General features: G+C 67.9%; 1 protein-coding gene across 1 annotated transcript in view; it reads left to right on the top strand.

The window, feature by feature from the left end:
* The window catches only part of VAC14 (VAC14 component of PIKFYVE complex), a 108,597-nt gene extending 97,045 nt beyond the window's left edge, over nt 1-11,552 (top strand). The window contains exons 18-19 of the mRNA XM_075940642.1: nt 4,090-4,240; nt 10,902-11,552. Of these exons, the coding sequence (XP_075796757.1) occupies nt 4,090-4,240; nt 10,902-11,064 (314 nt within the window). The 3' untranslated portion in view covers nt 11,065-11,552. The remainder of the gene's footprint in view (nt 1-4,089; nt 4,241-10,901) is intronic.
* Nucleotides 11,553-13,357: the final 1,805 nt, after the last annotated feature.

Here is a 13,357-nt window from a genome sequence, read left to right as displayed (position 1 = left end):
TGGCAGCAAATGGCAGTGTTGTGGGCTAGGCCTTAGCAGAGCTAGGCTCCATCGCCGCTTGCCCGCCCTGTGCAGCTGTTCAGCGCAAAGGCTGCTGTCTCTGTATCCAGGCACCATCCACCTGGGTTCCCGTGTCGGGGGGTAAGGTCCTTGGGAGCCGTCCCTTCGCCTGTCTCCCCCCTTCTAAGAGCCCATGGCCCTCCCTGGCACGGTTCCCCTGGACACCGAAGGGCGTTCCTCACGAGTGGCCCCAGGCTGACGCACGGAGCAAGCGCCCAGCACGCCTGGCACCCGGGTCCGGCTCAGATGCTCCTGCCAGAGGCTGGCCGTGTGGGCGCTGTAGTGAGCCCTCAGCTGCCTCCTGGGAGGTTGTGGAGCGGCTCAGTTGCCTCCCAAGGCTGGGGTGCTCGACCCCATTGCTGCGGGCACTAAGCTGGATAAGGCAGGATTATTCCAGTCAGATGGCCGGCTCAGCCAGCAGATTCCTTCGGCCCCTCTGTGAGACCAGCCAGCAGAGGGCTGCTGACTTACCCGCCTGCCTTCTGCAGCCCTTGCTGCCCTTGCAGGTTCTCCGGCCACGTCCAGACCAGCCGGGCCCTGCTTAACTTCCCAGCTGGGACGTGGCTGCAGGACACAGCATGTGCCGCAAGGTTCCTGCCTGCAGCAAACAGCTGTCAAAGGAGGCAGGGCCAGGGCTGAAATCCACGGCTGGGCTCCGGCTCGGCCCACTGCCCCCCTGCTTGGCCCTCGGCTGCTGGAGTCGTGAGCTTCCGCTGGAATCTCCGCTCTCCTTTGGCAACCGAGAGAGCTCGGAGCCCTGGAGTGGAAGAAAAGCCTGAACACGGGGCCTGAGCTGGGCGAGGACACCCGTCCCACAGGGCCTAGCCCCAGCCCTCCAGTGTGTGCAGCCTCCGTGCACTGAGCTGTCAGGCCCAGGATGGCCTTAATGTGAGCTGTGGGTCCCTCCCGGCCCCCTTGCCATGGCTGCCTCACCCTGCTCCTCCTGGAGCAGGGAATGGAGTCCCTCTCCGGGCTGCCCCTCCCTGGGGCGTTAGCTGGCCCATGGGGCAGCAGGATGGGAGGCTGCCCCCACGGCGAAGCTGCTGGCTGCCCTCATCCGAGTTCAGTGTCCTTGGGGCAGACACCTTTGCACTGCCAGAGTGGAACACGCCTCCCTGCAGGCTGGGCCAGTCTGGCAGGCCACCTGGATCCCTGGTGCCTCTGCACCACCCGCGGGGCCAGGGTGTGGAATCCAGATTTCTGTCCTGCACAGTCCCCGTCCGCCCCAGCACCCAGCTCTTCCACGGGGGACTCCCCATTCAGTCGCTGGTCTCCTGCCGGGGCCCCTGGCTCCATCTCCTCCTTTACCCCCCCCCCCCCCACACACAGTGTCTTTGTTCCCAAATCTTGCCGCATCCTAGCCTGTTGTCATGGAAATTTCTGTCATGCTACAAGTCCAGGACGCAGGGCTGGCACATGGGGGGGTCCCTTAGCTGGGCAGAGGAGCTGAGATGGGAAAGGTGGAAGGTTCCGGAAGCCCTCCCCACGGAGCAGGCAGTGCCGCAGCGGGTCAGCTCAGAGGTGTTGCGGGGAGCCTGCTCGCCTCAGGTGGGAAATAGGGAGAGGCTGGGCCCTGGCTGAGCGGACGGGACTCGCCGGCCCTCCCGCCAGCTCAGGCCCCTCGTGGGGTGCGGGGAAAGGAGTCGGGGCTTGGACGGAGGGTCTGCCCTTGTCATGGTCCTTTGCCAGGACGAGGACTAGCATAGCGGTGCTGCAGGGAGTCCTGGGCAAGCGGTGGAACCCGGGTCCCTGCCTGCATACGGCTTTCGCCTCGGGCCCAGCTCTTCCTGCCTGCAGGGCCGGCCAGCGGCTGAGCCCGTTTGGATGCTGCTGAAAGAGCAGCGTCCGCTCAGGCATGTGGGCGCGCGCTGGGATCCGGCAGGGCAGGTGCCAGCTCATGCCAAGCTCCCCGTGGTGCAGCTGAGTGCTGATATGCGCAGCGGCGGCCGGATGGCTCGCCTGGTGGCCGTGGGGTTTGCATTCGGCATGTGCAGTGTTCGCTGTCTGCAGTAGCTTCCGTCTCCCAGCCATAGCCTGTACTGCAAGGCCCAGCGTGGGCGTCTGCCCTGCAAGCCTGGGAGGGGCTCGCCTGACGGGAGAGGAAGGCAGCCCAGCAGTGCCAGGGGCAAGTGCGCAACCTTACCCAGGGCAAAAGGCTTTGCTGCCTGCGCTCCCCGAAGAACTCTCTCGCTGGACCCAGGGGGAGGGGAGGAACAGGGTAGGTGTGGGCTCTGCGTGGCGAGTGGTACCGGGAACGAGCAAGAGCGCCCCAGTGCCGAGCTGGCTCAGCCCTAAGGGACAGCCAGCACTGCGCAGGGACGTGTGTGTCCACGCGGCCCTCTCCTGGCGGATACGCCTTCAGAGTCGGGACGTGTGTCTGTCCGCGCGGCCCTCTCCTGGCGGATACGCCTTCAGAGTCGGGACGTGTGTCTGTCCTGGCGGATACGCCTTCAGAGTCGGGACGTGTGTCTGTCCGTGCGGCCCTCTCCTGGCGGATACGCCTTCAGAGTCGGGACGTGTGTCTGTCCGCGCGGCCCTCTCCTGGCGGATACGCCTTCAGAGTTGGGACGTGTGTCTGTCCGCGCGGCCCTCTCCTGGCGGATACGCCTTCAGAGTCGGGACGTGTGTCTGTCCGCGCGGCCCTCTCCTGGCGGATACGCCTTCAGAGTCGGGACGTGTGTCTGTCCGCGCGGCCCTCTCCTGGCGGATACGCCTTCAGAGTCGGGACGTGTGTCTGTCCGCGCGGCCCTCTCCTGGCGGATACGCCTTCAGAATCTGGTTCAGGGCCGGCTGAGTGTTGTCTGTGGGAATTCTAAGGTGCGATTGAGCTGGAGCAAGTAGGATGTTGCTCTGCCCCAGCATAAGGGGCCGTCTGTCCCAGAGGAGGGCTGGCAGAGATGCAGGACAGGTCGGTGTGCCACAGGGGCTGGCATAGCACATTGCCATCCCCGTGACAAGCCCTCCTAGTGTCACCTCCAGGGTAGCAAACTGCCCTTCTTGTCCCCCGAGCGGCTGCAGGTGGGGTGTGATGCTGAGTGTGTAGGTCTGTAGAGCAGGAAAGTGCTGGTTTTACCTGGGTACTTTGCACTGTAGAACTGCAACGGGTTGACTTGAGCCGCCCATCTGCAAGGTGGTGAAGGGATGTATGCAAGGGATGGCCGAGAAGCGGAATGACACCAGGAAACCATCTAATCTATGGGCATTGGCAGTGTTCCTTCTGCTTCCCGTCCATGTGCAGAATCAAGTTTGTTATATGCGCCACTGCATGTGCTAATGTGCACCACCAGTAGAAATAAACCCTTTGTTAAGGTTTGTTAATCATCTATTTAGCATCTGAATCTCTTCTGAGCAGTCGCACAAGTGCACAGCTTCCAGGGGACACTGGCCATGGGCAGGTTCTGAGCTGCAGGGCAGGGCTGGTTCCACGGGGGGTCTGTCCTACCCTGGGCTGCTTTGGAAATGGAGTTTGCCTGCCAGGGCGCAGCGTTTTGCCCTGTTCTGAGCCTGCCTTTCCAGGGCCAGGATCCAAATGCCACTTGGGCCTGAGAGGCCACCCCGTCCCCGTCCATGCAGGGCCACTGCAGCTGAAGCTGGGGACGGTGGCAGGGCGTGGACCGAAGCAGTGGCCTCCAGGGGTGCCACGGTGCCCGCCCAGGGGCCTAGTAGGAGGCATCTTTTCCCAGCACCGCCTGGGTGCGTGGCGGCCTGGCGGCTGGAACTGGGAGTGCCAATGCTCTGAGCAGCGTGGTGTTGAAGGGGATTCCTGCCCAGCAGCCCTGCGTGGTGGCAGCAGTGGCACGTCGAAGCTGGCGTTGGGGTGGAGAGTGACGGGCCCGGGGGGAGTTGTGCTTGCCGGCCTGGGGGCAGGTGGGCACGTGGCTCCCAGGGGCTGCTTTCGTGGGCTGACCAGGAAGCGCTAGGGGTGGCTCGTAAGGAAGGACCCAGCTCTCTCTGGAAGCCCTGGGGGGTGGCTTGGGGGTGCGACTGCCCGATGGAACAGCTGTTCTCACCTGTCTGTTCTGGCCACAGATCTGCGCCTGCAGCTGCTGGACGTGAAGAATAACCCCTACCTGATCAGGGCTCTCTACGGGCTGCTGATGCTGCTGCCTCAGAGCAGCGCCTTCCAGCTCCTCTCCCACCGCCTGCAGTGCGTGCCCAACCCCGAGCTCCTGCAGACCACGTGAGTGACACCAGCCATGGCTGGCCCCAGGGACAGGGCCTCCAGCCCTCTTCAGAGGCGCTCGGAGCCTCCCTGCCAGCAGCGTGTGCATTATACTCCAGGAACGGGCACTGCCCGGGTGGGAGCCAACCCAGAGCTCTTAGCATGATGCGCCCCCAGCGTTCCAGCCCTGCCCGTGCTGAGCCCCTCGGCTCTGCTGTTCAGTGGCGCAGCATGGACTGGGCCCGGGAAGATGGGCAGGATGTGGGCAGGCGCAAGGGCAGCCCTGGGGAGGGAGAGGAGTCGTGTGGGAGGGGCCTGAACCGTGCTCAGCTGTTGGCTGGGGCGGGGTGACCTGCGCGCAGTATTTAGTGGAGCTGCCCTTCCCTTTGAGACAAAGCCGTGACCCGTAGGGGGTGGTGGGCAGAGACTTGTCTGCTTGCAGCAGCCTGCTGGCGCCCTGCCCTGCTGCAGCGGGTAGCTGGGGAGATGGGCAGAGGCATCTGACTCCTGCTGCAACTCCCCCTCCGGCAACATCCCGGAGATGCCAGGGTGCCTCTGCCTTCTGCAGCAGTCAAGGGCATCTGGCAGGCACTGAGACCTGGGGCTGGCGCGGGAGCTGCTTGGCTGGCCAGGCAGAGCCCCCGCTGTGCAAGCAGCATCGGGGCTGCTCTGAGCCGCCTGCTCCGCTGCAGCCCGGCGCGGGAAAGGGCCCGGCCTGAGGCGTGCTGCCGCCGGCCCGGCGCGGGAAACGGGCCCAGCCTGAGGCGTGCTGCCCCGGCCCGGCGCGGGAAACGGGCCCAGCCTGAGGCGTGCTGCCCCTGGCCTGGCGCGGGAAACGGGCCCAGCCTGAGGCGTGCTGCCCCTGGCCCGGCGTGGGAAAGGGCCCGGCCCGAGGCGTCCTGCGCGCTGCCGCCGGCCTGGCGCGGGAAAGGGCCCGGCCCGAGGCGTCCTGCGCGCTGCCGCCGGCCCGGCACGGGAAAGGGCCCGGCCCGAGGCGTCCTGCGCGCTGCCGCCAGCCCGGCGCGGGAAAGGGGCCCAGCCCGAGGCGTGCTGCCGCCGGCCCGGCGCGGGAAAGGGCCCGGCCCGAGGCGTCCTGCGCGCTGCCGCCAGCCTGGCGCGGGAAAGGGGCCCAGCCCGAGGCGTGCTGCCGCCGGCCCGGCGCGGGAAAGGGCCCGGCCCGAGGCGTCCTGCGCGCTGCCGCCGGCCCGGCGCGGGAAAGGGCCCGGCCCGAGGCGTCCTGCGCGCTGCCGCCGGCCCGGCGCGGGAAAGGGCCCGGCCCGAGGCGTCCTGCGCGCTGCCGCCGGCCCGGCGCGGGAAAGGGGCCCGGCCCGAGGCGTCCTGCGCGCTGCCGCCGGCCCGGCGCGGGAAAGGGCCCGGCCCGAGGCGTCCTGCGCGCTGCCGCCGGCCCGGCGCGGGAAAGGGCCCGGCCCGAGGCGTCCTGCGCGCTGCCGCCGGCCCGGCGCGGGAAAGGGCCCGGCCCGAGGCGTCCTGCGCGCTGCCGCCAGCCCGGCGCGGGAAAGGGCCCGGCCCGAGGCGTCCTGCGCGCTGCCGCCGGCCCGGCGCGGGAAAGGGCCCGGCCCGAGGCGTCCTGCGCGCTGCCGCCGGCCCGGCGCGGGAAAGGGCCCGGCCCGAGGCGTCCTGCGCGCTGCCGCCGGCCCGGCGCGGGAAAGGGCCCGGCCCGAGGTGTCCTGCGCGCTGCCGCCGGCCCGGCCCGGTGGCTGCTCGGCGGCTGTGTCTATATTTGGGAGCCCTGGGAGGGCTGCGCCTCATCCACAGGCATTTGGCATCTAGGATGGAAAATTTCACTTGTGGGGTCGCCATGGAAACAAGCAGAGCTCTGGAGACGATTTGCGCTGGATGGAGCCCGGCGCCGTTCCCGTCAGCTCCCCTCCCCCCCCGGCTGGGAATGGCCCTGGGAGCTACCCGGGGCTCCTGCAACAGGCCGTGTGGGGAGCCAGGGGTCTCGCGCTCGGCCTCCTGCGAGGTTCGTGGGCCACTGGGCCTTGGACAGCTGCCTGCTCTGCTCTCCTGCCTCGGAGGCTTCTGCCGCTCCTGGCCCCTCTGCCTCTGGGCAGCCCCCCGATTCTGGTCACGCAGGACCTCCGGCTGCCTGATCCCAATGGCCCCTTCTGTGGGCACGCCTTGGCGCCTCAGCCTCAGCCGTGCAGACCGGGCCCAGCCCCCGCCAGCACCCAGCCTGGCTCTGCACCCTGCCGCCGGCTGGCCGCGAGCTCTCCAGCTGGTGTCGCTGGGCGCCACGGGGCTGGCCCAGTGCCCGTCCCTCCAGATTGCCCCTCAGGCGGGCCAGGGCGGCTGGTTCTGCTCCTCACTGGAGCAGAGCGCGGGGGGGCAGGTCAGCAAGGCCTGCCAGGGTCTCCAGCTGGTGCTATCCTAAAACGGGCCAGGCTCAACATACCCCAGGGGTGTAGCCATGGTGGGGCAGGCTCCTAGGGGTACCCTGGCCTGGCTGCCCAGCTCCTCCATTGCGCTGGGCTGCTGCTCTTTGAAGCCCTGGCTAATGAGCTGGGAGGGCACATCCTGTGTGGCGCTGTCAAAGGCTTATCCCTCCTCTGCAGGGCCCTGGGGCCAGCGTTCCAAGGGGCGCAGGAAGCCGCTTGTCCCCAGCAGGCCGCTCTCCAGGGCCCGTGCCGAGGAGCCGTCCCCACTGGGGGAGGGGGGGTGCGTGTGTGCGCGTGTGCGTGCGTGTGTGTGTGCATGCGTGTGTGTGCGCGTGCGTGTGTGTGTGCATGCGTGTGTGTGCGTGTGCGTGTGCGTGTGTGTGTGCGCGCATTCGCGGGGGAGGAGTCCTCTGCTGTCTTTGTGGAGCTCTGAGCTGTCAGCCTGCACCTCTGGCTAACTGACCTACATTCCATGAGACGGGGAAGCCGGCCCCTCCCAGGGGAAGCCAGCTGGGGCGGTGGGAAGCCCTGGGGGAAAGGGATTAACCCCCTGGCTGCACAGAGCTGTCCGGGGGCCCCATCAAGGTGCCTCCCCTCCTTTGTCTGCACCATTGCCGCCTTGCCTGGGCTCCCCGTCTGACCAGCGCTAACCCCTGGGTTAATCTCTTAATCCAGGAGGGGTCGGCACAGGAGAGGCACGTCTGCGCTTGTCTCCTGCAATTACGCACCCACTGCGCTAGGCACAGAGAGGGGCTGTCCCTGCCCCCACCTGGTGTTAGTCGGCAAAGGCCGGCGGGGGAACTGAGGCACCAAGCTGGGCCTCCCTCTCGGTCACGCCGCAGGCCAGTGGTACAGCTGGAATTCGACCGGCTCATCCAGAGTCCTGCCATTTAGCCCACCCTGCCTCTTGTCGTTCCTGTGTTTTCCGCTGCCACTGGCGCCAGAAAGAGCAAGCCAGCAGCTTGCCCACCCCAGCTGGCTCCCAGCATTTAAAGCAGCCGCCCACTGGCCACCCTACTCGGGGGGCTGGGTCGGTGTGAAACGGGGCTGCGCTCCCGTAGGCCACGCGTCTCCAGACTGCGGCGCCCCAGCACCTGGAGCACTGCCCCGGCGTGGCCCTCACGGCTGCGGGCCTCCATCTCGGCCTGCCTGCTGAGGGGCCCCAGGTGCTCAGCGTGCCCTTCGCTCAGAGCTTCCGGAGGCCGGGCCTTGTGCCGGGCACCCAGCATTCTCCAGGGCTGTGAGATGCGCCATGGCCGGAGGGCTCCGAGCTGGCTGTGGCGCTGCTTGACAGACTGGGCCTTGGCTCAGCAAGCCTGGTTCTGAACCCGGTGTGAGCCCCTGGCCAGGCACAATAGCAGAGTCTGTTCCCTCCTGGGAACCCGGGCCGCTGCTCCCCAGCCCCTGCGCAGGCCCGGAGAGCGCAGCGGAAAGGCCCCGGCCTGGAAACAGGAAGGAGGCTCCTCAAGCAGCATCTGATTCAGCTGGAGAAACTGCCGTTCAGCTCTGCCTGTCTGAGCGCTGGGAACGGGCCTGAAGGGTTAATCCTTCCGGGCGGGGCCTGAGCTCCTCAGAGCTCCGCAAACCCGTCAGCCCGGCTCCTCACGCTGTGTGTGGATGGGGCGGCCGGGTTCCCGGATTGGCCTCCCTCGCGACGTGTCCAGGCCAGGGGAAGCCTCGGGCAGCCATGCACCCGGCCCGCAAGCCGCCTGGCTCCTAATTCCAGTTAATCTCAAGGAGACAAATGCTCTTTATGAGCTGGCCAAGCCTGCGAGTACAGCTTCCCGCGCACAGTGCCCGAGGCAGCATGCAGCCGGCGCTGTCCCCGTTCCGCTGTGGGAGCGCGCATGCTCTTCCCCGGCCTAGCCTTCCACCTCTGTGACTCCCCTTCCCTCGGGGGAGAGGTTCCCCCCTCCAAAACCAGGGCAGCCTCTGCCTAGGCCTGGAAGGGGCCTTGTGAGGCCTTCTAGTCCTGTCTCCTGCCCTCACGGCAGGACCAAGCACCAGACCATCCCTGACACTGTGTCCAACCCGCTCTTCATCCACAGCCTCCCTCAGCAACTTCCCCCCGTGCTTAGCCACCCCGACAGGCAGGCGGGTTTCCCAACGTCCAACCTCAACCTCCCCGGCTGCAGCTCAGTCCCGTTGCTGCTTGTCCTGTCTGCAGAGCCAAGGGGAGCAATTCCCCCTCCCCCGTGACACCCTTTCAGCTATTTGGAAAGCGCTCTCCTGTCCCCTGTCTCCTTGCCAGACTAACCCGGCCCAGTTCCTTCCGTCTTCCCTCGCGGGCCATGGTGTTTTTAGACCTTCAGTTTTGTGTTGCTCTTCTCTGGACTTTCTCCAGTCTGGCGACGTCTCTCCAGCACTGCGGTGCCCAGAACTGGACACGACTCCAGCCGAGGCCTGACCAGCATGGAGTGGAGCAGGAGAATGGCGCAGGTCACTCAGCACCCGTTTGTGCTTTTGGGCTCCCCATTTCCCAAGCACCCACCTGGGCGAGCTCATTCTGCCAGCCTTGACGCCTGGTGCCACGAAGCCAGCGGGCGATCCCTGGCCCTCGTGCCCGTGGGACATAGAGCCCTGGAGCTGCTTGAACTGCGGGTGTGACTCTACACGGCCGTGGGGCTGCTCTGCGCTAGGAACATCCGTTGAAGCTGCCAGCCCGCCTCTGTCCGTAGCAGCGCGCACGTGGCTTCTGTGGGCGCTGGCTGCCGGAGTGCAAGTGCTTTGACCCTCTGGCTGGAGCCCCTGGAGCCATCTCGCGCTAGCCGGAGCCTGTGCATCCCTTGGCCGTGCCCGCGAGTAGCCGAGGGAAATGACCGTGCTCACACCTGGCACGGGGCTGGGATCTCCCCTCGGGGGTGGCTGAGCCCAGCCCATGGCTCCTACCAAACAGCTGCCTTCCCTCCTCCCCTCAGCAGCGTGTTCTCTCCTGCGTGGGCCCGGGCAGACCGTCCCCCCTCCTGCTCTCTCCCCCGGCTCGCTGCTCGTGTGCTCTCCACGCCACTGGCTGTATCTGGGCCGGGGCCGCGTCCCAGGCAGCACGTCTGGCTCCAAGCCGGGTGTTTCCACATGTGCGTTTGGCGCCTCGCCTTGCACCCCCCCGCCACATGGGGATTTGTGGGGGGCTGTGGCAGAGCCTCTCCAGGAGCCGGACACCACCCCAGCGCTTGAGGGCGGTTGGCGTTGGGCCGGAGCCCGTGGGGTGGGAGCCGGGGTGGGCGAGCAGACGGTGCAGCCTGCACGGGGCGTGGGAGGCAGGGAGAGGAAGGGGAGTGCGGTCGGACGGAGCGAAGGGCCCGGTGGCGTGGGCGGGCGGTGGCCAGATGGGCTGGCTTTGAGAGGACCCGAGGCAGCAGCCCGGCTGAGAGCTCTGCTTCCTCGCAGCAGCAGCGCCCCGCTCGGGCAGCCCGTCCCAGGCGCTGTGCCCGCTGCGCCAGGACAGCCTCCCGCAGGCAGTGCCGCAGGGCTCGAGGGCTCCGCAGAACCTGGGACTGGACCAGCAGCTGGCCAGGCCCCAGCCTGGTTGTCACAAGCTGGAGGGCCCCGAGTAGCCGGCCGCACGGGGCAGGAGCCCTCCCGCTGCGAGTGTCACGTCTCTTTGGGGGTGGGGCTCGAGAACCCTGTGCTAGGGCCCCCCAGGCCTCTGCTGCTGCCCCTGTGCTCCCACCGGGCTCTGGCCCTTCCGGTCCGGCTCTCTGGCACAGACCAGCCGGGGTCCCGTGGGGGCTGCAGGTGGGCTCAGGCGGGGCGGTGCTGGGGCGCAGGACCCCTGGCAGGCTGGTCATTGGGCGGCTCCTCTGGGCAGGCCTGCAGCAGGCTGTCCTGGGGACACCTGGCATCCTGCCCCCAGGCTGGAGCGGCTGCAGGAAGGCACCAGCCCCTCCCCGGCTCTAGGCAGCGAGTGGTGCAGGCTCCGGCGTCCGACGCGCCAGCAGCCTTGTGTGCAGGCCTGTCTTGTCGCACTGAGCCAGCTCTCCCAGGCCCATGGCTCAGCCCCACACCAGGCTGGCGCTCGGAGCTGTGCACCAGGGCGTGGGTTAGAAACGTGGGGGAAGGGCAGCCGTGTCACTGCTGTGAGACCCAGACCCTCGGCCTGGGCCTGCTCCTAGCGCAGGCTGTGCCGCCGTCCTTGTCCCGCCGCTGCCCTGCTGCCCGGGCGGGCGCTCTGCCGCGGCCCTGGGGCCAGCGTCCCACGAGCAGCGCTGCGGGGGTGGAAATGGCACCGGGTGCGTGGCAGGTGCCCTGGCCTCTCCTCTCACTCTGCTCCCTCCCCCCAGGGACAGCACCAAGAGCACGCTGGGCTTCAAGAAAGCGACGGCTGCCAACATCGACTACCTGGAGCTGCTGCAGCACTTTGAGCGCGTCCAGAACAAGCACCTGGAAGTGAGGCACCAGCGAGCCGGCCGGGGGGAGCCCCCAGACCGAAGGGTCGTGCTCTGAGCCCGTGAGCGGGGGGAGCTGGCGGGACGCGGCGGCTCCGTTGGGGCAGAGGTGGAGGGTGGGCGCGGCGCTTAGCGGAGGAAGGGTCTCCAGACACTGCCGGAGCCCAGCACCCCCTGCTCAGCTCCAGAGTGGGGGCTCGAGGGACCAGCAAAGCCGCTGCCCCACCCTTGGAGACTCACTAAGGCCTCCCTGGCAGTCAGCTGAGGCCAGAGGGAAGAAGCACTTTCCGCTACCTCCAGCCTCCCGCAGGCATGGGCCTGTGGGCCTGGGACTGGATTGGCATCGCCTCCCCCGTCGCTCGCCAGGTCGGCGTCCCTCTCGGTGGGCTCCTCGGCCTCCCACGTGCACTGGCCTCCGCTCCCTGTGGCTACCGCACCGTGTCGCCCTCCTGTGGCCTGGCACCCCCTGGCAGCCGGGGGCTGCGGTCCCAGCAGATTTGTACCGGTCTGAGCGCCCGCGGTGGAAATAAAAGTGTGCTGGCAGAGTCCCTGCCTGGCGTCTGCTGCTCCTTGGGGGAGACCCCATGCTGGCCGCTGCCCTCTGCACCCTTCAGTGTGGCGAGGTCTGGGAGGGGTGTGCCCAGACTGATCCTAGGTAGGGGCACCCGGAGACCTGGCAGGGGTCCGGTCCTGGTGGCACTAGCCCCCCGCTGCAGCATCCCTGCTCCAGGGCCGGGTTACGGCCCCGTGGGCCCTGCCGTGGTAGCCTCTGTCCGGGAGGTGCAGGCTGCAGGGGCAAGAGGGGTTTTCCAGGGCTGAGCAGGCCGACGGAGCTGCCGTCGCACCGAGACTGGGGGCACCCCCCCGACAGCTCTGCCTTGGGGTGGGATGCACACCCGGGAGATCAAGGCGAGCTCTGACTCCACGTCTGTCAGCGAGCTGAGAGCAGCGCTCCTGGCAGGGGACGGTGTGGGTGGGCAGGCAGTAGAACAGCCATGTTTCTGTACACAGAGGGGGCCCGCTCCTCTCCCCAGTGCCAGGCAGCCCTCCCTGCCTAGATCCCTCCGCTCACGCCCTGCCCCCGAGTGCAGAACGACGTGGCAGGTCCTTTCCTGGCGGCCGTGAGCAGGGATTCCCCAGCGCCAGCCCCTCTGCTCCTTCCTGACTCGCAGCCGGGGCTCCATTGCAGATGCGGGCCTCCGGCCCTGCTGGGCCACCTCTTGTGCGCGCTTCCTCCCCCTCCCCTTGACTCGGCTTGACAGGCCGAGGCCTCGGTTGATGCTGAAAGCTCCTTCCTGGTCCCACCGGCCTGGAAATGTCGGCAAAGCACCAGTCACCTTCCTGCTCCTCCCGGACCTGGGAACAGGGTCCCGGCTGCCCCAGCCCCGAACTTGGACTGGCTGCTCCTGGCACAGGGCTCCCTGGGGCTGGAAACCCCTGGGGCTGCTCACAGAGCAAGTTGATCTGGTCACTCGCGCCCGTCCCCAGTGCTTGGGTCCGTACCGCGGGTGGCACCGCCTCCAGCAGCAAGGGCTTGGCATTGCGTGCAGGCGAGGGCCAGCTGGGCTGTGGCAGCCCCACCGCGAGTCACGTCCTGACAGTTCTGCCGGGTTTTCCCCTCCCGCTCGACAGCCAGGCCCAGCCTGGGACCTTCAGCTGGGTTCCAGGGCAGCGGGGCCAGCCCTGCGGCTGCTGGCTGTGCCGCTCGTCGGAGGCGGCGTTCCTGGCAGGGTCGCGCTGGCCGGCACCCTCACGCTGCCTTCGGTAAGGACAAGGTTCAGCTTTTCCTCCACTTCTCTCCCAGGCCTCTGCCACACGGGCAGCAGCAAGCAAAACCCTCCCTTGCTGGGGGCTCACTGGCCTAGCCCTGTGGAGCCAGCAAACTCAGCTGTCCAGCCAGCTGTAGCAGCCACAGTACCTGCCCGCCGCTCCCAGCGCGCTCCGCCAGGGTCCGGGCTGTGCTCCGCAGCGCTGCTGCCAGCAACACCTACTTCACATCACACCCCGCCATGGCGCAGCGGCCAGTCAGCACAGGGCGGGATCAGCGCCAGCGCTCACTCAAAGCCACCTGCCTCTTCTAGGTAACCCTTACCAGCGGACGGGGGAAGGGCAGAGGGCCAGGTCCGGCCGAGGCCCTTTAATCCCCCTGCGGCCAACTGGAGCCGGATTCGCTCAGCACCGTGCAGCGTCAAGCCAAGCGCTCGCGCCAGAGCCCGCTGATGGGACTTCGGGTCAGGCCATCAGCTTCCTTCAAAGGGCTTGGCTACGGTGTATCCGCTGCCAGCGCGTGGGGCGGAGCAGAGCAGTCAGCTGGGTCAGGCCAAAGGCCCATCCGTCCCAGTGTCCTGCCT

Source organism: Pelodiscus sinensis, chromosome 12, assembly GCF_049634645.1.
Source record: "Pelodiscus sinensis isolate JC-2024 chromosome 12, ASM4963464v1, whole genome shotgun sequence".
In the NCBI taxonomy this organism is placed as follows: domain Eukaryota; kingdom Metazoa; phylum Chordata; order Testudines; family Trionychidae; genus Pelodiscus; species Pelodiscus sinensis.
Note: the sequence above shows the minus strand (reverse complement) of the source record. Positions and strands in the feature narration are given on the sequence as shown.